We start from the raw sequence: 27,868 nt of genomic DNA on the forward strand, positions 1-27,868 counted from the left end.
AAGAGTTCGAAAAAGTCGATTGAACAATCTTATCGTTATCATAATATTCATTCATTCTACATCTAAACTTGATAGCAACATTTATGAAAACAATGAACTCTTCCGGCGCCTAAGAGTGTTTTTTCCTGCCAAACTTGGGAAAATAGGCTTGGTAATTGATTTGTTTTTTATTTCTGGTCATACCAGAGTCTCAGAGTCTTAACCACCCATCGCCCAATCGAAATTAAGTAGCTGTCGAAAATTACAATGCTAAAATAGGGAACATTGTGGTAGGGACAAAGTGTCAAATGGAACGGTACTCTCTCTGAGAGTTCTTTTTTGACTTGTCGACTCACCTAGCTTGCCGTTCGCGTCGCTGCATCTTGGTTTCTGTTTATTTTTTGTGGTTGTCAATGACTGCTGCTCCGACGAAAGCCTTTTGAATTTCGATTCAAAAAATATTAATCACTTTCTATAGAATTTTGATACCGAATTTTTTTATCGGCAAAATGGAACTGGAACTATTGTTGGATTGGTGTGCTGGCTGCTGCTTTCCTCTGCTGCTGCTGCTTGCGTTATTTTGATCGGTAAGAGTGATCCGAGATGCGACTTGCTGGTGGATCTGTAGGATCAGATACAGATACAGGGTACGGGGCCACTGAGAGACACGGATGTACGGACACGCACGGACATGCACGTACACACACACACTCACTTAACGTTCACGCATGTCGCGCATGCGGCCAACACACACGTTTACGTTTGCGTTTACGCTGGATCTCTCTCCGGCCGCTCTCCCGCTGAAGAGTACAGGTGTGCGTCGATCGTCGTCGCTCCCGCTCCCACTCCCACGTTATAGGCTGTGCTAGCTTACAGTTATTCCCGTTCCTTTTCCCGTTTTAGCAGCAGCTGTTGTTGTTGTTGCTGTGAGGTCGTCGGTTGACATTAAATATGAAATTTGAGCAGCATTTCTTCGAATTTTATGGTTTATTTCTATTGTTTTTGTAGAAATTTCATGAAAATATTATTAAATTTTGTATGGGGTTCAGGGGGATGTGTATGTGTCTGTGTTTAGGTATGTGTCAGAAGGCGGGCTATTTTGTTTTTACACTCGGACGTTTCGAAGGGAGTTTTGTTCTACGTTAAATATCTCTATTTATACAATTTCTTTTGCCTGTACAATTTGACAAGATCACACTTTTTAACATTTTCCTCCAACAAATCAAGCGCAATTCTGTGTATAGTATTGTTTTCTGTTCAATTTGTTGCTATGTATGTATTTTTTCTTTTTCACATTTTAGCGCCGGCAAAGAACAACATAACGTAAAATCAACAACAAACAAAACGCTTTCTTGTGGTGTAGTTAAATTCTGTTAATAAAGATTTAACCGGTCAGCGCGCGTTTTAAACATTTACAACACATCTCTGCGGGTGCTTCCCGATAAGGGCAGGCGAGGTCGTAATCAGATCAAGCTGCAAGTAAAAAAGGAAAGAATTGCATTAATTTACACCTCAACAAAATGTCCATTCTTGCACGGTATTTCTATCAGGCAGGGCAGTATTTTTGCTTGGTATATTGGGTGAAGTGGACCTGCTGGTGACGGCATGGTCACACTGAGTGGCGCTGAGGCTAACTAAATTTGCTTTTTCTCATTGATTTTCGTTTAATTCACAGCCTTGTTGTCCCCCAAATGCTCTTTCAAACTGATATGCACTTGAAACGCGCGGACTTTGAATCAATGAGAGTCGGTATTGCATGTGAAAATTGATTGACACCTCCTTTGGACCAGGGCAGACAGAATTAGGCCAATTAGTGGCGTTGCGTATACCTCATCCTCTTTGGGCCTGTTACAGTTTTGGAAAAATGTCTCGGCCAGGGCTAGGCGGAAGGCCAAGCGATCAATTTTCGTACGTGATTTCTTTTATTTTTATAATTTTTCACGTTTTGTTATTCGATGCAGCCAAAAAAAAACTCGACGGCGGCCAACTGATGGCCAAAGAGCCAGAGACAGAGCGAGAGAGAGTGAGAGAGCGCACGTATGAGAGGCAGAGAGGGTGTAACTACTCAAGTTTTGGCCATATTTTTTCATTGAGCCGCCTTTTGCCAACGCATCATTATTTACCGAGGGCTTTATGTTCTTCCCCAATATTGAGTGATTTTCACGCTTAATTAATTTGGTGGTCCCGTTTTTTGGTGATTTACCTTTTAGACAGTTTTGCACGCATTTTCACTACGCCTCATTTTTTCACTTATACACTGGCACGCACGCACTCACAGACACAGTTACACACACTCACACCAGGACCGAATTCAATTTTGCAATTTGAATTACTTTTGCACTAACTAATAGCGGTGTGTATATAAGTTGATTTTTCGGGCGCTTCGTTGACTACTTAGTGCACTACTTTTTACATATTCATCATAGTCTATTTCCGTTCCATTTTCAATTAAACTCTTCTCAAAAGACCAAAAAAGCACGCAAGAGCACGAGAAAAATGGTGCGATTTTTTCCCTTGCTTGCTCACACACACACACCACACACACACAAACACGGTCTGACAGTGGGGCCGTGTCGGGAAAGGACGGAAATGCTTCAGCGGCGTCAATATAATATACCAGATTCAAATATTCTATTTCCCCCGATTTGGTTATATTTTGTGTTTATTTCATTAAAAACCTTGATATTTGTATTTCAGATTTCCTTGAGAAGTGTCTATAAAATACCAAAGAAAATACCACAGCACTGCCCAATTAGCCGGCAGCTTTGTTTACATATTTCCACTCGCAATCGTCAAAAAACCTATCAATCGTTCTGCACATGTCCCTTTTGTGACGAAAATATTTTATTTCACTTAAGTAAATCTTGAACATCTTGTAGTGTCAGCCAGGACCAAGGGCAAAGAGCAAACATCTTCAACCAAGTTACACTCCACACACTTACACACAACACGGCACAGCTGCCACCGGACTATGTATTAAGCAAAACAATTGTAATTGTTTATGAACATATTTCATAAACTTTTGTCCACTCCGCACTCAATCGTTCGATTTTTTACGTTTGACCTAAAATCTACAGCTTGCGGACAGGGTGACCATACTTCGGCTGCAGATAAAATACCCAGAAAAATACTGAATGGCAACACGTGCAGTCCAGTCCAGATAACATAATTTACATTTGATCTGTTGAGCGAAATGGGTAAAATTAAGAAAATTCAACGGAAAGGGGTAAGTTACGGAATAGAGATAACGGAAAGCATAGCTTAAAAATTGCATTCACCCAGCCACCGGCCACGAAACGTCCGCCAAAAGCCGCTCGAACAGAATCTGCAGACTCTGCGTTGGGTCTTGATGCGCACAGTGATCTGGAGAAGGCAGCCACAAGCAGCGATGATGGTTTCGAGGAGCCGACGCCAAAGCCAAAGCCATCCAAGAAGACCACAACATTGCCAGAACCCGTCTCGATCATTGCGCAAAAGAAGAACAAGTTCAGGACAGACGATGCGAAGAATGTGAAGCCACCGACGCTGGAGGAGATGAAGGAATTGCGTGACACACGCAATCTCTTTCACTCGAATCTCTTCAAGCTGCAGGTCAAAGAGATGCTGGAGGAGCTTCAACTAAAGACCAAGTACACCGAGTACATAGACAATTGGATGGAATCCTTTACAGTCTTCACACAGCGGCTGAAAGATGGCCTGGTGGAGAAGAGCCAGCTGGAAGTGCCCTTGAATGTGGACAAGAAGATATCGGGCTTTATCTTCTCCAAGCCCACGAAAGAGCCTCAACTGATTGGTGCTGCCTCCACGGGTACTTTGCTGGGCCCAAAGATCGTGGTAGATGTGGCCCTGGAGATGCCCAAGGACTGTCTACACAAGGATGACTATCTAAACCTTATATACGATCAGAAGCGGGCCCTGTACCTGACCTACGTAACGAATCAGATGAGGAGCGATCCGGCCTACTCCCAGGATAAGTTTGCCTTTAACTACCATGGCAATAATCCTCTCAAGCCAGTGCTGGAGCTAACGCCAGCCGCCAAGCAAGTGTCAAAGCACCTGCAGCTGCGTTTGTTTATCACAGCGCCACAGAGCACCTTTAGGCCGGGCAGATTTGTGCCCTGGAACAATAATATACGGCCCACATACTATAACGATGAGTGGGATGAGGAGGAGGCACTGCCGTCCACACAGCACTATAATGCCAGTGTTCTGTTTGACCTGACGCTGGCCCAGAACCAGGCACTCCTCGACAAGGCCTTCAAGGGCAGACGCAACTTTCAGGACGGTCTGTTGCTACTCAAAGTATGGCTGCGTCAGCGGGAGCTAGACAGAGGATTCACTGGCTTTGGTTCGCACATCCTGGCGTCGTTTATCGTGTATCTAAATCAACAGCGCATACTGCATCAGTCGAGCAGCAGCTACCAAGTGGCACGCACCGTTTGGAATCAACTGGCCAACACAGACTGGACAAATGGCATCACCCTAGCGCCCGCCTCAGGCCAAACAGAGCAGCTGAGCACCATGGCCGGCTACTACGATGTGTGCTTCATGGATGTCTCCGGACAGCTCAATCTCTGTGCGAATGTTCCGCTGGGAGTGTACCAGAGGGTCCGAGCAGAGGCTAAACTAGCTGTAGACTTATTGAATGATATGAAATTGAATAGTTTCCCGTACATTTTCATGCAAAAGTGTCCACTGTACACGCGCGTGGATAACATACTAAAGTGAGTCTGGAATGGAGTTCTCTGAGAGATTTAACTATTCTGTGTTTTCCCAGGATCACAAACTACTCGAGTATACAGCAAATGCTTGTGCTTCATTCGAAGCCGCAGATGAAGTACGATTTTGCGAGCTATGGCTATCCTCAGCTGCTGCAAATCCTGACAGAGTGAGTAGAATGCATGTCTCCTTGCTTGCTGCTAAACTTAATTTCAAACCAAACTTTATAGGCTTCTGCAAAAGGGACTTAAGCAACGTGTTCAGGCCATTCTACCCATAGAAACCGTCAGCAGTGCATGGCCCGTCGAGAGCAAGGCCCCTATCATCGGGCAAGCCATACAGCTGGGTCTCATACTCGATCCAGAGCATGCGTATGAAGTGCTCGACAAGGGACCGGCATCCAACGATGATCCCGAGGGATCTGCCGAGTTTCGAAAGTTTTGGGGCGAGAAATCCAATCTGCGACGCTTTCAGGATGGCAGCATCACGGAGGCTGTTGTGTGGGGCACAACCAAAGATGCGCCAAGCAAGAAGCGACTGATTGTGCGGCAGATCGTGATGCATCTACTGGAGCATCATCTCCAGCTGAACAGCAAGGATATCCAGTATATTGCAGCCGAGCTGGATTTGGTCTATCAGCTATCGCCCTGGTTTAAGGTGTCCAAAGTGAAGACCAAACTGGAGCTGCAGCAGGACACGGATGCGGAGGCACTGAGTCCCAATGTGATACGCTGCTATGATGATTTGGCGCGCCAACTCCATGCGCTAGATGATCTGCCCCTGGAGATTGTGTCCATTTCGAGCATATCCCCGGTGTCCCGCTACTGTGAACCGATGCCGGTGCTGCCGCAGGCTCGCATGATGGCCGACCACATCCATGCCAGCCACATCCAGCGGGTAATAATTCAGCTGGGACAGAGCGGCAAGTGGCCAAATGAGCTGAGTGCCCTGAGAGCACTCAAGACGGCATTCCTCATTGAGATTGGCGAGAAATTGAAGGCGCAGTGTCGTCTCAACTGGTCCATTACCTCTGAGGGCCTGCTGGTCCTCAAGCGGGGCTTCTGTTTCCTGCTGGAGCTGGCTCACAACAAAGAGCTGACTCTGCTCAAGCAGGAGGTCACTGAACGGGGAGTGACGAAGTATGTGGATAACCCCGAGAGTCGTGCCCTGGAGCAACGGCACTACATCCTGCCCAAGGTCAGTGGAGCACTGCATTCCCTGCATCAGTCACACTCCGCCTATGGGCCGACTGTGCTGATTGCCAAGCGCTGGCTGGCCACTCAACTGCTGGATGACGGGGTCTGGCCCCCGATGGCCACAGAGCTGCTGGTTGCCCATCTGTACCAGCAGCGAAATGCTCCTCAGGCCATAGCGGCACCCCAAACAGGATTCATGCGGTTCCTGCATCTGCTCGCGCACAGCGATTGGAATGGAGAACTCTTTCTGCTGAACTTCAACAGCAGCTGGCAGGGTGAGTCTCCCCAGTGGCTTCTCTCTCAATCCTACTCTATCTGTATTCTCTTTTTAAACAGAACAACAAATTGGCGATCTGGAGCACAGTTTCCGCAGCGATCGGCAGAGCTATCCGCCCCTGGCGCTGGCCACTTCGTACGATCAACAACATGCCGGCCGCCTGTGGACCACCGGGGAGTCGCCCAGTCTGCGTATCCTCTCGCATGTCTCTCGATTGGCCCGCCATGCACTGGAGATGATTGAGACCAGTCTGCAGTCGAAAGATCTGAGATTTGTGCGCCCCGCGCAGCTGTTTCGCGGCTCCAGCGAGGGCTACGATTTGGTGATACAACTCAAGTCGGATTTGGTGCCCAATGCTCTGAGCTATGATCTCGGTTCGCCCTTTGTGTCCTTTGATCAACCGAATTACCTGTTGCCCAGAGCAGGAAAGGACCCACTGGCAGGGATTGTCCATCAATTGAGGGTAAGACTTGACTCTAACTTCAAGAAACTCTGAAATTCATTCGATTTATTGTGCGATTTGCAGTCTGCCTATTCGGACTATGCTGCATTCTTCTACAATCCCCATGGCGGCAAGGAATTGGCCATTATGTGGCGTCCCCCAGCAGTGTTTGCACCGAAAGCCTTTAAGGTCACGGAGCTACATGCGTGCACGCTCTGCGACAAGGGCAAGGTTCAGGTGGTGAGGGAAACCCTAGTGGAGGACTTCAAAGTGCTGCTCAAGGACTTTTATCTGCGCATCAGCACGCCGGAAGAGCTCAAGCGAGAGCAGCGTGAGCATCAGAATCCCAAGAGGTATTTCAATGCCAAGCCGCAGGATAACGAATCCTGTTCCAAGTCAAAGAAGCGTAAGCTGGCAAAGGCAGCAAAGGTGCAAGCTCCATTAAAAAGGAAATCTCTTATCAAGAGCAGACCCCTAAAATCGTTGAGCTAGTTATAGCTATATAGAAAGTAAGGATACACCCCAAGGATTCATAATTAAAGCTAGAAGATTGTTAAGCCAGACAAGATTTATAAATTAGTTACAGAAAATATGGGACAATAGAAGGCTCCTATTGTGGCTTTCTGTCCTTCGCTCTATTATTCTCGTGGCGTTGACGCTGCTGTTCTTCGTTGTTCGGATTCTTCTAAACAGATGAAGCATCCTCTAGCGGGGAGAAGTACACACTTCGAGAGAACTTTGCTTTATCCCTTTGGTAGCTGCGCTGATCCTGTTGGGCAGCCGTTAGCTGCTCTTGTGACTGTGCACGAGTACGATCTTGAGCACATCCATGCGACTTATGTTGTGCACATCTACTCGACTGATGCTGCTCTGGTCGAAACCTCCCCTCTCGTGGACTGCATCGATGATAGCTCTGCCCATCCGAGTATGTGCATGTTTGTTGGGACCTGCAGTGACGGCTGGGACACTTGGACACCTTGGCGGGCACGCTACCTTTCGAATTTCCATGGCAATTGTCCTTCGACTCCGCATCTGATACATTTGCAGGTGAAGACATACTTACATTGCTCTTCGATTCCGCAACCGACATATCAGACGCCACGGGTTTCCAAATGGACTTGGAGCCAGTACTGGAAGCAATCGAAGAAGTTGTGCCCTTGGTCTGGACACAGGCATTACGAGCAGTATGAGAATGACAGCTGGTATGCTGACTCCTCGACTTTGGAGGATCGTGCTGGCAAGCACAGCTTTTGGTCAGGCTAGAGGTGGAGGTGGCCGCACTGTAGCGCAAGGGTGCGCGATTTGAGGGTTCGATCTCCTTCTCCTTGGACCAGGCCATTTGGGTAGCCACATCGGCCACATTGCCTGGGGCCGGTTCCGCCTTCTTCCGACCAAACAGTTCCTGCAGCGGGCCGTTCGGAGGGGCTGTACAAGGCAGCGCCAGAGGTGTGAAGAGCCCGCCAAAGTAGTTGACTGGAGCTGCAGCGGGTGCTGCAGTGGGAAACAGTTGGACATTGGGCGCAATGCGATCGTAGCTCAAATAGCGTATATCCTCCGTTCGCCTTACGTCCTGTTGGGTGAGCACAAACATCTCATTGCCCACCATTACGGGAACTACAATCGGGGAATAAGTGATCTGTTGGGGAAGTGCGCTTCAAAGAGATATAGTCTGGGTCTTACTCTGAATCAAGGGAGCCGCCTCCTCAGATACTTGCAGGAGCTTTTTTACATTGTTTGCCATTGTCTTGCGAAAGTTCGAATAATTTTGAATATTTTCTAGAAATTTTTCTGTATATTTTTAAATAGTTTTTCTTTAAACATTACACAAAACACAAAGGGCCCAAAAAATGCCAAAATATTTGATTGAATCAAAGGAATATAAAGAGTACAGATACAGAAATAATTCAATATGATGGACAGATGTAACATTTAACTTATGTGAATCTTTAATTATTAAATCTACAATATCTGCAAAGTACTTTAAAAACAAAGAACTTGCTACTTTTCCAATGGATTATGGCGCGCAAAAGGAATCCTTAACCTTTAATGTTTCGCCTTAAAGGTAGTTCGGAACGTTGAGAACAATGGGTAAAGAGATGTTCCTTATCCCTAGGGTTATAAGCAATTCTGTATTTTCAGCTTCTATTGGACTCCTCTTTCGGCGCAGCACCAACTCCCGATGCAGCGGCAGCAGCAGCAGCATCCTTCTCCTTGTTACCGAAATCGGGATACAGCTTGGCTATCTGTCCATTGGGTGTGCAGATGCGGCCCGAGAAATCTAAACGTTTATTGGATTGACTCCGTTCCGCAGAGGAAATGATGTCCAGCAGAGATCTAAGACGAAGAGAATCCATAGGATATGTAAGGGAAGAGTAAAAGCTTAAGGAGGAGGTGGCTTAAAGCTTACCTTGTCCCACAATTGGACATGCGTCGCTTGCTGGCCTTTAGCAGGCTGTTTGAATTGGTGCTGCTGCTGATACTGACATTGCTCATGGCCTCACGTCGCTCGGGCGACAGGGGAGAATCCGTAAAGGATCGGAGATTGGCTGTGCCTGCCTCCGATTTGCTGGGGGCATCGCCATAGGCGGCGCGAAGAGTTTGCAGGCTCTCCAGCAGATTCTTGTGATGCACTGTGCTGGCATTTAGCTGAATAAGCTGTTCCAGCTCCCTGTATAGCAGTCGATACTGATCCTTGGCCTTGTGGGGTTTTAATCTGGAAAATTAAGCAGGTTAAGTAAACGAATTAATTGAAGGACTAAAAGCTCCTCCTACCGCGCTCCATTCGTGTGAGTGAACGGCAAGACATCGCCTCGAGAGGCGCTCTTGTAGAGCTCATGGATGTGCTGCTGGCAACGCACTTCGTCCTGCTTGTCCATCTCCTTGACCAGCAGATGGAGGAAGTGCGGCAGCCAACTCAGATGCCGCTGCAGATGGAACAGCACTGTCGAGGTGGTGGTCAAAGGAAAGTAGCGTGGCAGTCGTCGCGGCAAATTGGGTGCTGCAGGATCTCTGGATTTAAGCGGCACCATGCGGGACATCTTCATGAGTTGTCCCAGCTCCGAGGTGCGATAGTCGTTCACTCGGCCGCCGGGGCCGTCGGCAATGGAGGGTGCCTCGTCCATGCAGGAGCGTGTGATGCACAGAGAATGGATAAAGATCTCTCCACCGCGGGCTGACAGCATGTGACTGGTGGCCTTAGAGCCGGTCTTTCGAGGCATCTCCAGCAGCACAGAGCGTCCGTTAAGCAGAAAGTTGATCAGACACGAGCTGGGCCGCGACGTAACATCCACGGGCGTGACCAGAAACTGGCCCAGGCACGGCTGCAGATCGGCCGATCCGCAGCCACGGGGCGTGCACCATTTGAGGGTCACCGTTTCGTAGGTGGCCCCCTGCTTGATGCTGGTGGGGAGACTAAAGTCCGGGCCACACGTTATGGAATGGGCACGACGGGAATGCAGTATCTCCACATCGTAGTTCGCACTGGAATTGGCATTTTGCTCCTCCTTCATCGGTATATTCGTCACCGTTGTGCTGGCCAGATCGTAGTGATCCAGAATGAGATGCGTCAGCTTGTAGGAAATATCCGGGGCACCCACTGTATGAATCTCCACATCCAGCAGAGGGGAAATCTCGAGCAGATTGCGATTGGTTACCATAGAATCGATTCCCAAAGGAACAATATTAAGAATCACCAGGTGACAGTGATTGATCCCCAGTCCCTTTTTAGGGGGCGTTGCGGACAGGGCATTCTGCTGGATGAGCACCGTATTAAAGATGTCCTCGAGGCTCTTCATGCTGGTGTTGTCCCTCGCCGAGGTGATGCATATGACGCGTCCCTCGTTGAGTATCAGATCATCGGGTATACCGCTAGCCATTGCCTGGCTCTGCTCGTCCGTGGGCTCAGCCAGTGCCTCAATGGCCGCCCGCAGCCCATGGATCACTGAGTAATCCGACGACTGGGGCATGCTGCGGGACGGTACGCCCACCAAGACCATCGCATTCATCACATGCGACATGTTCTGTGTGCTGGCGCTCCACGTGTTTACGATGTGGGCCGCCGTGTCTGAGACTATGAAGCGCACATGCTTCTTGCCCGGAAACAGGTCCCAGACTACGCGACAGTACTCGATGGAGGATTCGCAGGCGCAGGTCCACAGACTCTTGCTAAACTGGCTGGAACTGCCGGCGGAACTGTGGGCAGAGGGTTTGCCCTTCAGAAAGTCCATGGATATGTACTCCTCGCTCGCTATGCTGAAGTATCGCGTGTGGTCCAGCACGAAAATGGTTTTTTGGTTGCGTTCGAACATGGCAAACAAAAAATAAAATACAAAATGTTTGCCGGAGAAACAGCTGATTGATATCGGACGGGCCGATTTAGTTACCGAAACGTCGGAAAAATCATCGTTGCAAATATAAGTTGCTATTATACGCGTAAAACGGCTACATTGTGCGTGTAACACACACACACACTAAATTTTACATGTATTTCCAACTTTATTAAAGCTAACTTTAATAAATAAATAAAACATATCGTTTTTAAAATGTCGTGTTACAGCACTGTCAATCAGCTGTTATCTGTCAAACCAGAATCACGTTGTACGAACAAATAACTTTTACAATTATTTGATAAGCACATTTGATTGTTTCAGACGAAATTAAACACTCATTTGTTAGTGAAACACGACTTTTGGTCAAGCCATTTATCAGTTAAAGCAGTCATGTCGTGGTTATTGGGCAGAAATCGTCAGCAACCGCAGCCAGATCCTTTTGCTGGCGGCGCCGATGGAGCCGATCCCGAGGGTAAAACTGCCGGCGGCAAGACCGGGGATACAGAGCTAACCCGCGCCGAACGCAAGGCCATGGAGGCCTACCGCTTTGATTCATCGGCACTGGAGCGGGCGGCAGATGCCGCCAAGACCCTAGAACGTTCAAGTAGGTGGAAAATTTCATCAGCCAATTGCATAATCGACATGCGCCCCCGAATGCTATCAAAGTTGGGGCGCGCGCTTGTGTGTGTGTTACTGTATGAGTGTGTGTGTGACCTGCGATAATCTCTTTACAGAACATGCTCGCGAGGCTTTGGAGCTGTCCAAGATGCAGGAGTCCACCCGACAGGCGGAGTACAGCACCAAGGTAAAGGAGTACGAGGCCCATATTGAGCAGGCCAAGGTGGAGCAAAGGCGCATAGATCACGAGGAGCGACGCAAGACCCTGATTGAAGAGACAAAGCAACAGCAGCAGCGTGCCCAGTATCAGGATCAATTGTCACGCAAGCGGTACGAGGACCAGCTGGTCCAACAGCAGCGGGTCCAGGAGGAAAATCTTCGCAAGCAGGAGGAGAGCGTGCAGCGGCAGGAGGCTATGCGCCGTCAGACCATTGAGCATGAGATCGAAATGAAGGAAAAGAATCGATTGAAGCTGCTAGAGCACGAGCTGAGGGCCAAGGCGCGCGTGGACCGTGAGAATCGCGATCTGAACTTGGAGAAGATTCGTTTGAAGGCGCAGGAGCACCGTACCACTGTGATGGAAGGCATCAAGTGAGTGGGCTTTAATAGAACAACGTTTAGATGTCATTGCATGATTGTTCCTTGCAGAACGGCTGGATCCGTGATTGGAGCTGGTGCCGAGGCCATGCTCACCGATTGGGACAAGGTGTTGACTGCCGCTGGCGGCCTGTCACTGCTTGCCCTTGGTGTGTATACGGCCAAGGGTGCCACCGGCGTTGTATCCCGGTACGTGGAAGCGCGCATCGGCAAACCATCGCTGGTGGGAGAGACCTCGCGTTTTGCCTTCCTCGATGCCGTGAAGCATCCGTTGAACTACATCAAGCGCCTGCGCTCCAAGCCGGCCGATGCACTCCAGGGCGTTGTTCTCAATCCGAGTCTCGAGGAACGTCTACGTGACATTGCCATTGCCACAAAGAACACACGCATCAATCGTGGTCTCTACAGGAATGTGCTGATGCACGGCCCACCCGGAACGGGTAAGACCATGTTTGCCAAAAAGTTGGCCGAACACTCTGGCATGGACTTCGCCATCATGACTGGTGGCGATGTGGCGCCCATGGGCAAGGAAGGTGTTACAGCCATACACAAAGTGTTCGATTGGTCGCATGCCTCGCGGCGCGGCTTGTTGCTGTTTGTGGACGAGGCTGACGCCTTTCTCAGGAAGCGATCGTCGGAGAAGATATCGGAAGATTTGAGGGCCGCTCTCAACGCCTTCCTGTACAGAACCTCGGAACAGAATCCCAAATTCATGCTCGTTCTGGCCTCAAATACGCCAGAACAGTTCGATTATGCCATCAACGATCGTCTGGATGAGATGGTAGAATTCACGCTGCCCGGCCTGGAGGAACGTGAGCGTTTGTTGCGTCTCTACTTTGACAAATACGTGCTCCAGCCCGCCGCGTCTGGGGCCAGGCGCTTCAAGTTGGACACGTTCGACTACGGCAAGACTTGCTCAAAGATGGCTCAGCTGTGCAAAGGAATGTCTGGACGTGAGATCTCCAAACTGGGCGTGTCCTGGCAGGCAGCCGTCTACGCCTCTGAGGACGGTGTGCTGTCCGAGAAAATGGTTCTGGACCGGTGCTATTCGGCCGTTGAGCAGCACAAGCAAAAGGTGAGTTTATCTAAAAATTCAATGTTTCCGTTTGCTAATAACTGATTTAAATACCTTTTCGTAGATGGCTTGGTTGTCGGATCAGGAGCGTGCTGACCATAAATCGATTACGGGCGGAACTATTGCCGCACCCTTAACATTCACTGCCAACAAATTGTGAGGTGGTGGTGATGACCATGGAATACGTGGACTTCCTGGAAGAGAGTAAGCAGCTCTGGCCAGACTCCATTCATTCACATGTTTAGTTTTTAATTGTCCTAACTTTAACTTTAAGTTGGTAACGCACAGGGCTTTATCTGATTAATGGATACCAAAACAACAGCCGAGATCAACCTACTGTATGTATATATTACGTATGTATATGCATTTTACTATTTGTACAAACAAAATCCATGAAAGACTCGCGTGTTCATAAATGCAATTAAGTTTTACCTACTGATAATTGTATCATAAACGCTATAGTAACTCTCAACAGTATGTACAAAAAGAGCAGCAAGTATTTTCGGCACCTGTTGTTGCATTTAGTAAGACAAAGCTTTGGATGTATATTTTAAATTTTAAATTAAATGGTCGCGCCGGCACTATGAGAGATTTACATTAAACTTCTCGCCGGCGTTGGCTATTCATTTGAATCTTTTGCCAGTGTTTTCCTATAAAAGAGTATGAAAATATAAACATAGATCACTTGTTAAAGATTGTGTTTTAACCTCTCTATCTAGGTTTTGAACATTTTTGCCAAATTGTATCACAATCAGATGACTATCATTCTATATCGGCAATAAGATCTGGGGTGGGCAGAATGGCGGTGTACTGGATTGGGGTTGAGAGCGAGTAAGATCTGGGAGTCGTCGTGGCTGAGCAGCATCGGCCAAGTTCGGTCACATTTGCCCCTATGGGGCACACACATCATACTTTCAAACTTTTTTAAGTAGTAAGTAAGTAAATCCGAAAATGGCAAAACAAATGTAACGAGCTTAAAACTAAATTTGTAAAGTATTTCCAAAGTTACTATACATGAAAGCTGTGTGCGGTAATCGCAAGGTTCGTTGAGTCGAGAAGCACGCTCATCCGCCGATGATCTGCCATGGCGTTCCTCTTCGGCTTTGGTGCACCGCAACCGACCGGAGTTGCTGCACTAGCGAAAAGGCAAGAAAAAGTCGGCCACGTGACAGTCTTCCACATTGTAGTGCGGAGTTACGCGTCTGTAATAAATAAGCCAATAAAAAGGGTAATCTTTGATGCTATAGCTAACACCTAATGGTCTTTCACAGATGGGAAAAAAATTAAACAAATTTCACATGGCGAATCCATTTCGGGGAAACCCACATTTACATTCTTGGCCAAAAATTGATCTGTCTCATTAAAAATTCCAAAAGGGTTTGCAAAAAAAATCATCTTGCACCTACACAATGAGGGAAAATCTAATAAATATATTAGTGAGTTGTTCGAACGAAGTGTTTCGACAATTAAAAGTGCCATTTCTCGACTAAAAGCTCGGAATTCCTTGGAAAACCTGCCACGTTCCGGCCAACCAAAATATTGACAGACAGAGAAGAGCGAAAAATTCTGGAAGAGAATATGAAAAACCCACATTTATCGGCTCCAAAAATAAATGGTGCCTTGTCATCATCATTGGGAACCAACGTTTCTAACGAAACCGTCCGCAGGGTCCTCAGAAGCAATGATTTCCATGGAAGATGTCCCAAAAAAGAACCATTGCTGTCAGGTGTTAATGTGTCGAAGCGTCTAAACTTCGCTTAAACACATGAAACCAAAGACTTTTTATACTGGGAACGCGTCATCTTTAGGGATGAAAGTAAATTAAACATATTTGGTTCTGTCGGCGAGGGAAAAGTCTGGCGTAAGCCTTGTGAAGCGCTGAAACTAAAAAGCATCAAACCAATGGTTAAGCGTGGCGGAGGATCTGTGCTAGTTTGGGGATGCATGTCGGCTCGAGGCGTTGGCAACTTAATATTTATTGATGGAATAATGAATGCAAAGATGTATTTAAATATCCTGAAGGAAAATCTGCCCTCCAGTGCTGCTAAAATGGGTATTCCAAAAGAGGATTTCGTTTTTCAGCAAGATGACGACCCAAAACATACTGCCTGGAATGTTAAAATGTGGTTGTTGTACAATGTAAAACAGGTTCATACTCCGCGACAAAGTCCAGATGTGAAGCCCACTGAGAATTTGTGGGCCCACCTGAAGCTGAAAGTCCAGGAGCATAAGATTTCTTCCAAAAAGGAAGAAGGTACGGCTTAAATAGAAGAGTTGTAGGTTGGATAATTTTTTAACAAATGAGCAAGTGATTTTGCCTCCATTTTATAGGCTGCGAAACACGTGACATTTAAGCAGCGCAGCGGACTCAAACTTTCTTCTCGCTCTGGCATATCTGTTTCGCTGTCGGTCTCTCTTCCCCCTTTTCATTGGTTCTGCGCACCATACTTTGTCTATGTGTGTGTGTGTGTGTGTAGGTTTCCGACGTAGCGATGACACCTGCGTCTAGGGATGGACTGTTTCATATCCGCCTGTCTGTTAATAGGTATTAAAACTAGAAAAAAATAAATATTGAAAGTAAAATAACACTGATATTATATGGTTAGCTATGGTTCCACATTTAAATTATCAACATAGCCAACTTAAATTATCTCAATACCACATTGAATTAAAAAAACATGAATAAATATATAAAAAAAAAATTTAATTTAATATATTTTATTTATTTTTTGATCTTATTATAATTTTTTTGATGGAACCATTATATGTACACTGTGTTGGGAACTGGGACCTGATGTACCTTTTAAAATACCCTGTCTTAATAACTATACTAACGAGATAAGGTCTTTATAAATTACGTTTTATCTTCATATAAAATGTACGAAATAGGGTATAAAAATGCCTATACACGCATCATGTCTTCAAATACCAGCAACATTGCGACTGTTTTTTTGTTGAACTATTTTGTTTAAGACTTGTTTTAGCCAAAATACAATAAAAGCAAGGTCTAAAAAGTAGCCAATCTTGAAGAAAATTTATTCATCAACGGCTTAAAATTATTTGGGCAGAACTAAGGGTTTTAGTTAGCCAGAATTATTCAAGGGAATATAAAAATTGAACAATATGAACGACTATCCTCTTTCGCTTTTTGTGCTAAAACCTTTTTTTACGCAAAATGCAATAAAAGCAAGTATTTAGAATAAGCCAGTTAGTAGAAAAATTATTTATGAATCGTATAAAATTATGTGGGCATGGCTAAATGTTCTTTATAGATGGTAATATTCCACGGAATATCAAAATTGAGGAATAGGTATAATAGAACATGAGCTCGTCAGTATATTTACGGTATATTTTTTAAATCGGACGGTATATTTGATCGATAAGTCCGCGGACTTTTAACATCTCTAGGATCGAAGAAAATTTGTTTCGGGAGAAAATTTTGCTAAAAAGTTGCTATATCTGTAGCTATACAATACAGAATGTTTCCCGGTGGAAATGCTAATGCCGATCTTGGCTACAACAAGCGCAACCACAATCAGTTTATGGCCCAGCTGCCTCCACCGCCCCCGTCTCACTTTGTCCCTGCGGCAACCGTCGCGAATCCCTTGGTGGCGACAGGGCTTCCTCTGACCATCGACTGGGCACAGCTCGCCCAGCAATGGATACATATGCGTGACAATACTCCGGCTGGGATCGCTATGCCCATGGCACCACCGCCCACCATTATTGGCAATGTGTCGGGGTATCAGCAGCAGCAGATGCCGACGCTGCCCGTGAGACCGCCGGCGACCCCCGCGAAGATAACACGTTTTGAGGAGCATGGCGAGGCTGACATGGACATGGACGATGACAATGAGCGAGGACATGGTAGTGAAAGGCCCCCCCCCGCTCCTTCGGTTACGCAATCGCAGTGGCTGGGACTTAGCGGAACAGCACCCAATGCGGCAGTAGCTGCCTTCAGCAATACGGGTGAGTAGACGACTAGAGAGTATTAACTGGCTGGCGGCCTAATGCTTATGTCTCCTTCAGGCAAGCCACCGTGGAGCCAGTGGCCTAACAAGACGGGCAATGCCTCTTCCAACCGTACAGCGCATATTCCCTCGTTGCTCAAGCTCAACGTGAGCAATCCCAATCAGCCGCATCAACAGCTGCAGGCACAGAATCAGAATCAGCAGCAGCCACAGCAACCACCACAAGCACATTCACACCAACATGAGCTGCAGCCGCAGCCAGAGAGCAGTAGCAGCGGGAACATCAACAGTGCCAGCAGTGAAATTGATGCCAACAAACGGAAAATGTTGCCAGCTTGGATAAGGTAAGGCCGGAAAGAAATAATATAAAATAAACAGAAAAACCAAAAGACCACACCTGTCGTCTGCCCCTGCATTACAGAGAGGGTCTGGAGAAAATGGAGCGCGAGAAGCAGCGACAGATGGAACGCCAGCATTCCACAGTTGGGGATGCTGAGGTGCTACTCCAAGCTACAAGCAATGTTAAGCAAGTATCTAGCAAATCACTAACAACACCTGTTAATCCATTGAACATCGCGAATGTGGTAAGTAAAAGGCAAAGGCATGGCCAGGTTATTATCGACTCTCATTACCACCCACTACCACCGACCAACAAAAGTGTTAAAAGTGCAACACATACATGCGCTACACCCAATTGGTTGCACACAAACGATACCGATACTGAAAAAACTGACTAAAAGACAGACAATTTGCAAAGGCATGGAATGCTGGGAACACATGAAATTTAACATGAACTTGAACATTCAGGCCAGCGACAGCGAAGATTCCAATACTGGGGAGGAGGAGGCGGCGCACGCAAAAGCATCAGTGGAACCGAAAATACTCGTAGGTAAAGATATATTGAATAAGGCTGGCTACAGAAGAAGCAGCAGCAGCAGCGGTGATAATGAACAGGAGGTGGAGAATGAGGAGTCGGACAACAAATCCAAGTCTCTGGAGGATGCGGAAAAGGCAGACGGTGTGACAGGTGCAACAGAAGCTCCTGGCAATGGTAAAAACTACGAAGAAAGACTCGCGGATCTGGTAGGCATTCACTATTTGACTCGGATGTATGCGCTCAGCCAGGCAATGAAATGTGATCTATAATAATACGAATCCTATGTGGGGTTCCCACATTGCACATACAGGCACGTGAAGAAGGAGCCTGCACCTCTTTCTAGCCTATTTCTATGCACACATCTTCGTTTCATTCCCTGGCCAATGGCTGCGCATCCAAGAACATATATACATTACATTAGTCCCGAATGAATCTATAAATACCAAATCTATAGATGCTTTTGGTGCGTCGCACATTAACCGAAATACTGCTGGAAACGACAAACGAAGAGATTGCAGCCATTGCAGCAGAAACATTAAAAGCGCATCGCGCTAAAGGTACATTATAGACACTTAAGAAACATCTCTTCCTTCCCCCGAAACCCGATCTCTTCCAGCGTTCAGCTCGCGTGTGTTTTGTTGGTGTGTAAGTAGCTAGAACATAAGATGACGGAAGATCTCTCCATCGAACGATCCTTGCTTGGAAGAGAACTCTCCCCCTCTCTCTCTCTTCTTCTCTCTTCCTGACTCGTTAATGAAATCCCTGTGAGATGGCTCGGCGATCGCGTTCTTGATTTTACGGTTTCTTCAATTATTCTATTGTTATCTTATGTCTCAAATCAAACACAAAACACAAACCAAAATGAATCCCTTGCTGAACAATTTATAATCGTATTATAAAATATACTATATATATATATGTATGTGTGTAAATCAAAAGCATCATCAGCCCAAGTGATTCGCAAAAGCGCCTTGTCCTCCATTACCGGAAATTTGGGTAAGTACACAATATTCACTATGATTATCCCTATGTTTCGTTTTGCACTATTTTCCGTTTTAAAGGTAGCCTGAGTTATGCTTAAAGACCCCACCCTCTCCCTCTGTGCAGCCCGTTGTAACGCCCTAAATTTATACTCCCTTTCGCAAAAAAGAATGGTGCTATAATTGGATTCTCTAGCCTATAACTTCCTTTACTTTGCTACCCCCCAGCCTCCCTTTGGCGCAGTTTGAGGCTTTCGGCTCGAATCAATCCCTCCGTCTATGTCTTTGTCTCTCTGTCTGTCTCTGAAAATGATTCCTATATGAATTCTTATTGAAGTATTCCCATAAACTGCGCCCGATTTGCATCGCGATTGTCTCTGGTAGCCACAATTAGCACTTGACTGATTTGAATTATAGGTTTAGCAGCCTATGGCGATTCTTCCAGCGAAAGCGATGAGGATGAGGACGATGAGGAAGGCGCGCGCAATGCGGAAGAAGCAAAGAGCGCTGATAAAAGCGTCCAACTCAGCGCGGAGGAGTTGAAGGTTAGCTAGAACACTAAAACCGAATCGTCTTATGAACATGGTACTAATTACTCTTATTCCATAGGCTCGCATAAGGCGTAGCAAACGAGCATTTGAAAGAGTCATTGATGACATTGAGGATCGTGTGGCCAAGCAGGAGCAGCGCGATGAGCAGACACTGCAGCGACATCGCAAGCAGGAACGAGAACGTTCAGATGCTGACAAGGAAAGGCGACGTACCCATAGTCATCCTGAAACGCCTGGGGAGACAACTGCTAAACATCCCACAGCCCATGATAAACTGCTCCAGTTTAATGGTTTGTGCATTTGTGTAATTTTATCCACAAAACATTGATTAAATCTCATATTTATTGTGGACAGGCAAACGGCCGAGTCGCAAGGAGCGTACCACTCGATTCAGTGACAACAAGGATGGGAAAAACTCAACGGCAAACTACGCCCAAATAGTCGCCACTGCGCCTATGAGCTCTAGCTCGGTTCTTGCAAAGATGAAGCCGGTCCCCAATTTGGCAACCAATCTGCTACAGATGCCAGAGGCAGTCGCCTGCATGCTGAGTGCTGCAGAGAAGGCCCTAAACAAGGCCAACAAATCGTCACGAAAGTCAAAGAGCAAGAGACACCAGTCGTCGACATCATCTTCCTCCAGCAGCACGAGTAGCAGTAGCTCTAACAGCGACAGCGATGACAGCAACAGCATCTCCGGCAGTTCCAAAACTTCCAGCAGTCGCGGCAAGAGCAGCAGCAGCCGGCGGACAACAAGCAGTCGCCGTGGTCAAAGCGATCATGCCGGCGGTAGCAGCAGCAGTAGTCGGAATAAATACGAGCGCCGTGATCATGAGAGGGAACGAGAGCGACGTCCTCGTCGTAATCGAACGCATTACATCGGTGGGAGGCGCAACAGCAGTAGCCATCAGCCACATCAACGACGGCCGCGTGAGTCGAGCCACTCTGGCGAGGAGGATGCCGGCAGCAGCAGCTATCGACGCTCTTCGCGGCACAGCAGCCATGCCAGCAGCTATGATCATGGCAAGCATAGACATCGCTCTAGATCCCGATCGAAATCGCGTAGCACTCACCACTCCCACTCGTATTCCTCCTCTTCCGCGTCGCAACAGCGCAAGCGCCACTGAAAATACAACTACTTACAACTATTATGTAATTGTTAAATGTCCGTTTTTTGTCTATTTTCTTCTTCAGTTTTAAAAGATTTTAGTTGTCATCAGTTTTTACTCAACCTAATAAAAAGATATTAATCAAGGCTTAAAACTATTTGTGGAATTAAACAATATATAATCAACATCTTGTTGGTTACCATATAAAATAAATATTCCTAGACCCGTCAATGCTAATAACTTAATAACTTAACTTTTTAATCTTAAAGTAAATCCCCAATTTTGTATTTAATTATGCCTTTTGACCATCTTTGAAAAGGGATCACCGTAGTCGACCTTGCCGAGCTCGTAGTGGGACATGTTGTTTCGATGAATGGTTAGGCAGGCACCGCTCTTGAAAGTCCACTCACAGACGCCACACTTGTAGATCAGGGGCTTCTCCTGATGGGAATACTGTTTTGGCGACGGTGTCAGGGGCTGCGAGGGCGCGGCTTGTGGTTGCTTAAGTCGATCCTCGGAATCTCGTTTCCGCCGCATACGTTCTATGTCCTCAGCTCGACGATTGTTAACACGAGAATTTAAATAAGGATCGTCAGTGGTACCACCGGCGCTCGGGCTTGCACATGTTGCCATGTGGTGACCTTTTTGATTCCGATGGACGTTCAGTAGGGAGCCAGAGACAAAACTATCCCCGCATACATCACACTTGTACGGACGCTCGCCCGTGTGACGGCGCATGTGGATCTTCAGGTCGTTGGATTGCACGAAACTCTTGTCACACTTAACGCAGGCATACGGACGCTGTCCCGTGTGTAGGCGCATGTGTCTGGCCAGCTTGTTCTGGGATATGAATTTCTTTGAGCAGATTTTACATTCGCTGGGTCTTTCGCCCGTGTGCTGACGCATGTGTAAGCTGAGATCCTGGCTGCGCGGAAAGGCCTTCTCGCACTGGTCGCATTTGTACGGATTCTCGCCAGTGTGCCTGCGTATATGGATGGTCAGGCTGGAGGTGGGAAAACTAATGCCACAGTGCGGGCACTCACCACGCTTTGCGGTGCGTTTCCGCGTGGAGCTGGCAGTTGACTCTGTTGCATCTTTGGCCGCTTCCTCTGGATGGAATGCCTGCATGTGACGACGCAATGTGTCCTGGCGCTTCAAAATGCGTGGACAGTGCTTGCAAGTCAGCACGCCGCGTCCACTGCTTTCGTTTGCCAGCTCCTGGGCGGCCTCGTCCGCGGTCAGACTGTGGGCAACGGCGATGTGACGGGCGAGCGAGTCATTTTTGGCGAATACACGCGGACAAATGGAACACTTAAAGATGAAATTCTGTGAGTGGCTTAGCCGACTGCCCAGCTGCGAGGGTCGTGACTTTGCCACGGAGGGAGGTTCCTGCTCCTGTTCCTGCTCTTTCTCCTCTTTCACATCCATATTTTCTTCATCCACATTTTGTGTAACATCCAAGTCATCGGCCTCAAATGGTATTTCAGTCTCCAATTCTTCTAGATGGTCTGTTTCATAGACCGGCTCAATAATCGCTTTTGCTTCTGAAAACGGCACTCCCATCACAGCTTCAGCAGCATGCTCCGCATCCGCCGTGACAGACACAGCCATAGCCATCTCCTCATTGTCACAGATGACGGGCAAAAAATCATCCTGGCTACCCAATTCGAGAACCTCCACATGGATTTCCTCCCGTTCCTTCATCACAGCCACTTGCTGCAGCATGTGCTGTGCGTTTTCCACATCGAGGATAAAATCATAAGCGGCTATCAAGCGGCGGGTACAATTCTGACACAAGCGGGTCGGCATATCTGCTTCGTTCCAGGTGCACTGGAGTGGAAATTGTTATAGCCATTACATCTCAACGCATATAATTCATGTTTCGTGGTTTTTACCTTCACTTTGGAGACTGTTTCCAGCAATTGCCATAACTCAAAGTTTAGCTCATTGTACTGAATCTCGTCGTGCAGACACAAGGCGCCCTCGTTTGTCTCCAGACAAACGCGGCAGCTTAAATCAGAAATATGAATAACTTGATTCGGCATTATACATCTAACTGTATTACTATATTTTTATTTTCTACAAATAATTGTTTTTGTCCACAGCTGGCTTAGAGATGGGCGTTAACAGTCACAGTCACGAAATTGTACGATATATAGTCAATGTCTTAATAAAACACTTAAAATCGAATAAGTGGATGGATAAGCTTTATTCTATACCACCAGACAATAGTCTAAAGAGCCATTTATATCCAATATATACTCAAATAATGATAATAATAGTACGATATAATAATAACAGAAGTGAGGGTTGCAACACTGCTGTTGCCATTCACGACGCCACTCGGACACGCGCTTCCTAATTCAAATGAACGGCATTTTATTTTCACCAGACAGGCAAAAACGTGAATGTATTTTTACCCAATTGAGTTTTGTATTGTATTAAATTGACCAAAAGTGTTTATGTATAATAAATTGATTGCAAACATGTCTCATCAGTCCAACAATGTGTTGCGTCCAAAAGAAAATGCCATGGCCAGAAAGCCGGAGGCAGTCACTGCACTTGGCGTGCAGAAGAAAAATTTGCTGCTGACAAAGAAGGTGGGTCAGGAGACTGCCGTAAATTTTTAATTTATCACTTACGATCACTTTATAACATAGTCGACAAGCGAGAATATGGCACCAGGCAGCAAGCTTCTTCCGTCTTCCGTATCAGGCAAAACGGCTACGACAATTGCGCGTCCAGCCAATAAAACCGGACCTGGAATTTCCGCCCAAGATGTTATATCGAAATATCCGAAGCCACTTGTGCCCACTGCCAGTACACTAAAGAAAACAACCTCGGAGTTTGTGGCTCCAGCTCCTGTGACTGAACCCAAAAAGACTAACGCTGACCCTGTGGATAAACCATTAGCCACAGCTACAGCAACAGAAGCCGCTGGATCTGCTGAATCGACTGCATCCAGCTCTTCAAACAGCACTGACAAAGAGAAAGGCAAGACTGGTGAGTTTTTGGGTGCATCTCTCCTCTTATTACTTTCGTGTAATTGTAATTCCAAACAGAAAATCAGCCCCCAAAGCCAAAGAAAACTTGGGAGCTGAACAACTTCGACATTGGCCGTCTACTGGGACGCGGAAAGTTCGGCAATGTGTACCTGGCACGCGAAAAGGAGTCCCATTTCGTAGTGGCTTTAAAAGTCCTGTTCAAGCGTCAGATTGGCGAATCCAATGTGGAGCATCAGGTACGCCGGGAGATCGAAATACAATCGCATCTGCGCCACCCGCACATTCTTCGCTTATACGCATACTTTCACGACGACGTGCGCATCTACTTGATCCTGGAGTATGCCCCACAGGGTACTCTCTTCAATGCGCTGCAGGCTCAGCCGTCAAAGCGCTTCGATGAACGCCAGTCGGCCACCTACATCAAGTCGCTCTGCTCGGCCCTCTTGTATCTGCACGAGCGTGACATAATCCATCGCGATATCAAGCCGGAGAATCTCCTGCTGGGCCACAAGGGTGTGCTGAAGATAGCCGATTTTGGGTGGTCAGTTCACGAACCCAATTCCATGCGCATGACGTTGTGCGGCACTGTGGACTATCTGCCACCGGAAATGGTGCAGGGAAAGCCGCACACAAAGAACGTGGACCTGTGGAGCCTGGGTGTGCTCTGCTTCGAACTGCTGGTAGGTCATGCCCCATTCTATTCGAAAAACCATGACGAGACCTACAAGAAGATCCTCAAAGTGGAGTACAAGCTGCCAGAGCATATTTCCAAGGCGGCCGCTCACTTGATTTCCAAGCTGTTGGTCCTCAATCCTCAGCATCGTCTGCCCCTGGACCAGGTGTTGGCACACCCGTGGATTCTGGCGCATACAAAGTGACATACTCACTTAACGTTTTCTTGTTTCCTTTCATTTATTTTAATTTTGAGTTATTTCCTAGTTCATTTTTGAGTTTTAGTTGTGTCACGCCGCGTAATATAATTATGGCATTTCAAATTTTCCTCATTTAGCAAGCAACAAGAAAAATTTAACATTTATGCATTTAGTTTTATTATCATTATCAATAAAGATTGGGGGTGTGTTCCGAATGCTTGTCGTGTCGTGTTTCCCGAATATCTCCTCTTACTTTTCTAAATATTCTCACCATCTGGTTTTGGGGCAGAGGCAAAAACACAGGAAACATTCCCGCCCAAATGCAGTGTGTGTGGCAAAAGATTTTATCACAGAAAACAAAGAGTATAAAACGTACAAGATCTCTGATTGAATGCAAAGCCGAAGCGTGTTTAAATCTGTGATGGAAAATGGTTCATTTAAGAATTTAAGAAATAGAATGCAGCTACATATCTTTGTGACACATGCGTTTTAAAGCTGAACAGAACACAGTCTTAGTTTTCCGTCTATGGGTATTTTCCTTCGTATTGTAAAAATATAATGATAATGATGAGACTGAACGTTACTTATGCACTAAGTAGGTCTATTCCTTAGGGCGGCGTGCTGACACTAGAAATCGATTATTCTAGTCTTCAATTATAATACATAATCCGTGTATTCGTTGATCCGATTTGAAGGGGAATTCTTCGTGTTTTCTTCCGGAAATTTGTTCAATGCTCTGTTGGAGCAAGACTTAAACATAAAAATGGAGGCCAATCCCTTGCACAAATGCCGCTTTGAACCTATTTTGACGCTTAATTTCTAATGGCTTCGCCTCCCTTTTTACGCGCCACGTTAGAGTAGTCATCCTCTGGAGAGTTAAAATATTAATTAATTAATTAATTTTGTATAGAAAAATATTTAATTGACTAACCATCTTGATCCTCATCCATGGCATCCTCGAGATGTATGCCCTCGGCAAACTCTTTCCCTTGGTCGGCCGCTATCTCGTTATTCAAATTGTCCGTATCGAGCAAATGCTGCGGCTGCTTCACAGCCACATCGCCCACGTCATCATCGTCGTCGCCCTCACCACCGCCGGCTGCTTCGGCCAACTGTTTGACAGCATCATCGGCTGCCGGTCCAGGCCCTGGCGCTGGCAGCTCCCCGTCGAAGAGGTTTTGCCCGGCTGCAGGCAAATTGAAACTGGGCTCGTTCATGGCATCTTTGACTTCGTGTGCACCCGAGTCCTCAATGGGTTTGGGGGCCACGCCCAAGTTCTTGTTGTTCTCGAGATCATTCACAACATTAGCATAGCGGTTGTTGTTCTCATTTTTGGGCAGCTCTTCGGCCGCTGTGTCTGCGTCAACTGCATCGTCCTTGGCTTCCACTTTGTTGTCCTCAAAGTTGTCGGGTATGGGAGCCACATTCTCCGGAAGCTTGCGTTCTGGCTTGCCCGGTGGCAGAGCCAGCGGGGGAAGTCCGCTACTGCTGCTGCTGAGCCTGGGAGCAACTGAAGCATTCGGAGCATCGCCAGCACTCTTGACAACAGCGCCCGCAGTGCTGCTGCTCTTGCGCGGAGCACTCAGGGGCGAGACGGGTCCTCCGGCTAGCTGGGGCTCTTCTTGCTGCTGCTTTTCAGTAAGCGATTTGGGTACAATCTGAAAATTTTCGACAGAGTTTAGTATCAGACTGTGATTGTTGCGCACGGCAAAGGGCAAGAGTGGCAACTGCTCCTGCTGCTGCTCCACCACGCGCTGTTGCGGCTGGATCTGCTCTATCACTACATTGCCGCTGCCACCAGTTCGATTAGTTGGAGTGTTAGTATTGTAAGTGGTTTGGTTTTGGTTAGTTGGTAGAAGATTTACCGCGCCGCCAATCCTGTAGACGCCTTCACTCACTTGCATTTGCGCGTTAAAGGATTTATCGTTGCGCGGCTTGTCAATGCTGTGCGCCTGCTGCGAGGGACTGGAGTGACGCGTGGTCGGTGTAATTTCCGCGGGCTTGTTCAACTGCTGTTGAATGCCATTCTGTGCCGGTGTCTCTGCGGGCTGTACTTTTGGTATGTAGTGGCAGTTGCCTTTGTATTCGGTCAGAGTAGCCTCAAGGGCATGAATCTTGTGCTCCGACTCCCGTTGCAGCCTATCATGCTTCTCCTGAAACGGAAAAGTATTAAAGGAAGTTTGAACATTCTTGTTTCACTATCACCAACCTTCCATGCGGCAACTTCGTGCTCCTTAGAAGCCTTATCTTTATGAACATCCGCCAACAGTTTTTGCAGCTTCTGATCGAATGAATTCGTATCTTCGATGTGCTTCTTCTTGCTCTTGACACACTCCCCCTCCAGCTCGGAATATTTGAACTCCAGCAGCTTGTACTTTTCCAGCTCGCCATCAAACTTTTCCTGCAGGGCACGCTCTGTCTCCTGTTGCTTTTGTATGGACTCCGCTAGTTGATTCTCGTACATCTCCTTTTCCGTGCGCAGAACACTCATTCTCTTCTCGGCCGTCAGTTTCTCAGCTGTTAAGGCTGCATTTTATTATCAGTTAAAAGACTCTGCTTGAAGCATTTATCTTACATTGCATCTGAACGTTCAGGCCCTCCTGAAAGGCTCGGCTCTCGTCCAATTGATGTTGAGACATTTGGTAAATGACAATCATCATGATGAGCACCACGAACATGCTCATCAGAATACAGATGCGAACGCGCCCAGAGCGCGCAAAACGTGTCGAGCTCATTGTGAGTCAATTCGTTGGTTAAATAATTATAATTTTCTATATTTTTTGTTAGGGAATGTAGTCTCGCAGTGAAAAAGTTCTGGTGTTGTAAAATTCTTTTGTTGTGATGACACTTAGGGATGACACTATGCACTGCCTGTGTACGTAACAACTATCGGCTGTAGATAAAATCATATACATACGTTCAAAAAGCGGCTTTTGTCGGAATCTTGGCATAAAATAGAATCAAAAGTTTCTCCCTCTCGCAGAATGGTATATCCAAGTTTTAAAATGAACTGCATACATCTAATTCTTGTATGTGATGACAGCAATAGTTAACACACAAAGGTCGCAGATTTTTCCAATATTCCGATATATCCGATTAACGTCGCAGTACAAGAGAATCCATAAACATGTTCGAATCTGTAATGGTTTTATGCATGCTTAAAGTACATAGACTTTATAAAGCTCTAAGGAATAGTATATCGACTATTTCTTCTTTGACATTCCGCAATCCAAAAACAACGCCACAACAGAGCCTCTTCAGCGGCGCTCGAATTT

At 46.7% G+C, this 27,868-nt stretch overlaps 8 protein-coding genes and 1 long non-coding RNA gene across 13 annotated transcripts; 4 read left to right on the plus strand and 5 right to left on the minus strand.

Annotated features, from left to right (window-relative positions):
• Positions 1-334: 334 nt before the first annotated feature.
• LOC108154280 lies at positions 335-2,509 on the minus strand. The gene is made up of 2 exons (XR_001774946.2): positions 2,183-2,509; positions 335-1,452 (listed from the first exon to the last, which is right to left on the minus strand). It is a non-coding gene; the product is annotated as an uncharacterized LOC108154280 (long non-coding RNA).
• A 414-nt stretch (positions 2,510-2,923) lies between these two features.
• LOC108154265 (nucleolar protein 6) lies at positions 2,924-7,174 on the plus strand. The gene is made up of 6 exons (XM_017284501.2): positions 2,924-3,205; positions 3,262-4,703; positions 4,757-4,867; positions 4,929-6,169; positions 6,231-6,634; positions 6,698-7,174. Exons 1-6 carry the CDS (start codon positions 3,173-3,175, stop codon positions 7,103-7,105), a joined length of 3,639 nt encoding a protein of 1,212 aa, XP_017139990.1. The 5' UTR covers positions 2,924-3,172; the 3' UTR covers positions 7,106-7,174.
• LOC108154276 lies at positions 7,164-8,450 on the minus strand. The gene is made up of 2 exons (XM_017284525.2): positions 8,294-8,450; positions 7,164-8,227 (listed from the first exon to the last, which is right to left on the minus strand). Exons 1-2 carry the CDS (start codon positions 8,352-8,354, stop codon positions 7,299-7,301), a joined length of 990 nt encoding a protein of 329 aa, XP_017140014.1. The 5' UTR covers positions 8,355-8,450; the 3' UTR covers positions 7,164-7,298.
• A 91-nt stretch (positions 8,451-8,541) lies between these two features.
• On the minus strand, positions 8,542-11,062 carry LOC108154267 (protein asunder). The gene is made up of 3 exons (XM_017284503.2): positions 9,386-11,062; positions 9,021-9,326; positions 8,542-8,947 (listed from the first exon to the last, which is right to left on the minus strand). The coding sequence occupies exons 1-3, from the start codon at positions 10,918-10,920 to the stop codon at positions 8,749-8,751; spliced, it is 2,040 nt and encodes a 679-aa protein (XP_017139992.1). The 5' UTR covers positions 10,921-11,062; the 3' UTR covers positions 8,542-8,748.
• A 114-nt stretch (positions 11,063-11,176) lies between these two features.
• LOC108154269 (ATPase family AAA domain-containing protein 3A homolog) lies at positions 11,177-13,924 on the plus strand. 2 transcript variants are annotated; one of them, XM_017284506.2, is made up of 5 exons: positions 11,177-11,545; positions 11,676-12,150; positions 12,208-13,231; positions 13,296-13,435; positions 13,506-13,924. In XM_017284506.2, exons 1-4 carry the CDS (start codon positions 11,332-11,334, stop codon positions 13,389-13,391), a joined length of 1,809 nt encoding a protein of 602 aa, XP_017139995.1. In that variant the 5' UTR covers positions 11,177-11,331; the 3' UTR covers positions 13,392-13,435; positions 13,506-13,924. The 2 variants fall into 2 exon arrangements, with proteins under 2 accessions (XP_017139995.1, XP_017139994.1); XM_017284505.2 differs by having other exon boundaries at positions 13,296-13,924.
• Positions 13,925-16,623: 2,699 nt separating this feature from the next.
• LOC108154266 (arginine/serine-rich protein PNISR) lies at positions 16,624-20,873 on the plus strand. Its single transcript, XM_017284502.2, has 9 exons — positions 16,624-17,200; positions 17,261-17,546; positions 17,624-17,786; positions 18,010-18,285; positions 18,534-18,636; positions 19,019-19,075; positions 19,477-19,604; positions 19,669-19,900; positions 19,965-20,873. The coding sequence occupies exons 1-9, from the start codon at positions 16,711-16,713 to the stop codon at positions 20,732-20,734; spliced, it is 2,505 nt and encodes an 834-aa protein (XP_017139991.1). The 5' UTR covers positions 16,624-16,710; the 3' UTR covers positions 20,735-20,873.
• LOC108154270 (zinc finger protein 829) lies at positions 20,812-22,858 on the minus strand. Of its 2 annotated transcripts, XM_017284508.2 has the most exons (3): positions 22,612-22,858; positions 21,760-22,546; positions 21,375-21,698 (listed from the first exon to the last, which is right to left on the minus strand). In XM_017284508.2, exons 1-3 carry the CDS (start codon positions 22,759-22,761, stop codon positions 21,463-21,465), a joined length of 1,173 nt encoding a protein of 390 aa, XP_017139997.1. In that variant the 5' UTR covers positions 22,762-22,858; the 3' UTR covers positions 21,375-21,462. The 2 variants fall into 2 exon arrangements, with proteins under 2 accessions (XP_017139996.1, XP_017139997.1); XM_017284507.2 differs by having other exon boundaries at positions 20,812-22,546.
• A 118-nt stretch (positions 22,859-22,976) lies between these two features.
• LOC108154273 (aurora kinase C) lies at positions 22,977-24,808 on the plus strand. The gene is made up of 3 exons (XM_017284523.2): positions 22,977-23,316; positions 23,377-23,719; positions 23,779-24,808. The coding sequence occupies exons 1-3, from the start codon at positions 23,179-23,181 to the stop codon at positions 24,597-24,599; spliced, it is 1,302 nt and encodes a 433-aa protein (XP_017140012.1). The 5' UTR covers positions 22,977-23,178; the 3' UTR covers positions 24,600-24,808.
• Positions 24,809-24,923: 115 nt separating this feature from the next.
• Positions 24,924-27,435, minus strand: LOC108154271 (protein IWS1 homolog). Of its 3 annotated transcripts, none has more exons than XM_017284509.2 (5): positions 27,169-27,435; positions 26,803-27,119; positions 26,459-26,746; positions 25,525-26,251; positions 24,924-25,461 (listed from the first exon to the last, which is right to left on the minus strand). In XM_017284509.2, the coding sequence occupies exons 1-5, from the start codon at positions 27,326-27,328 to the stop codon at positions 25,406-25,408; spliced, it is 1,548 nt and encodes a 515-aa protein (XP_017139998.1). In that variant the 5' UTR covers positions 27,329-27,435; the 3' UTR covers positions 24,924-25,405. The 3 variants fall into 3 exon arrangements, with proteins under 3 accessions (XP_017139998.1, XP_017139999.1, XP_017140000.1); XM_017284510.2 differs by having other exon boundaries at positions 26,803-27,110; positions 27,169-27,434; XM_017284511.2 differs by having other exon boundaries at positions 26,492-26,746; positions 27,169-27,434.
• Positions 27,436-27,868: the final 433 nt, after the last annotated feature.

This window comes from Drosophila miranda, chromosome 2 (assembly GCF_003369915.1).
Source record: "Drosophila miranda strain MSH22 chromosome 2, D.miranda_PacBio2.1, whole genome shotgun sequence".
Lineage (NCBI taxonomy): Eukaryota > Metazoa > Arthropoda > Insecta > Diptera > Drosophilidae > Drosophila > Drosophila miranda.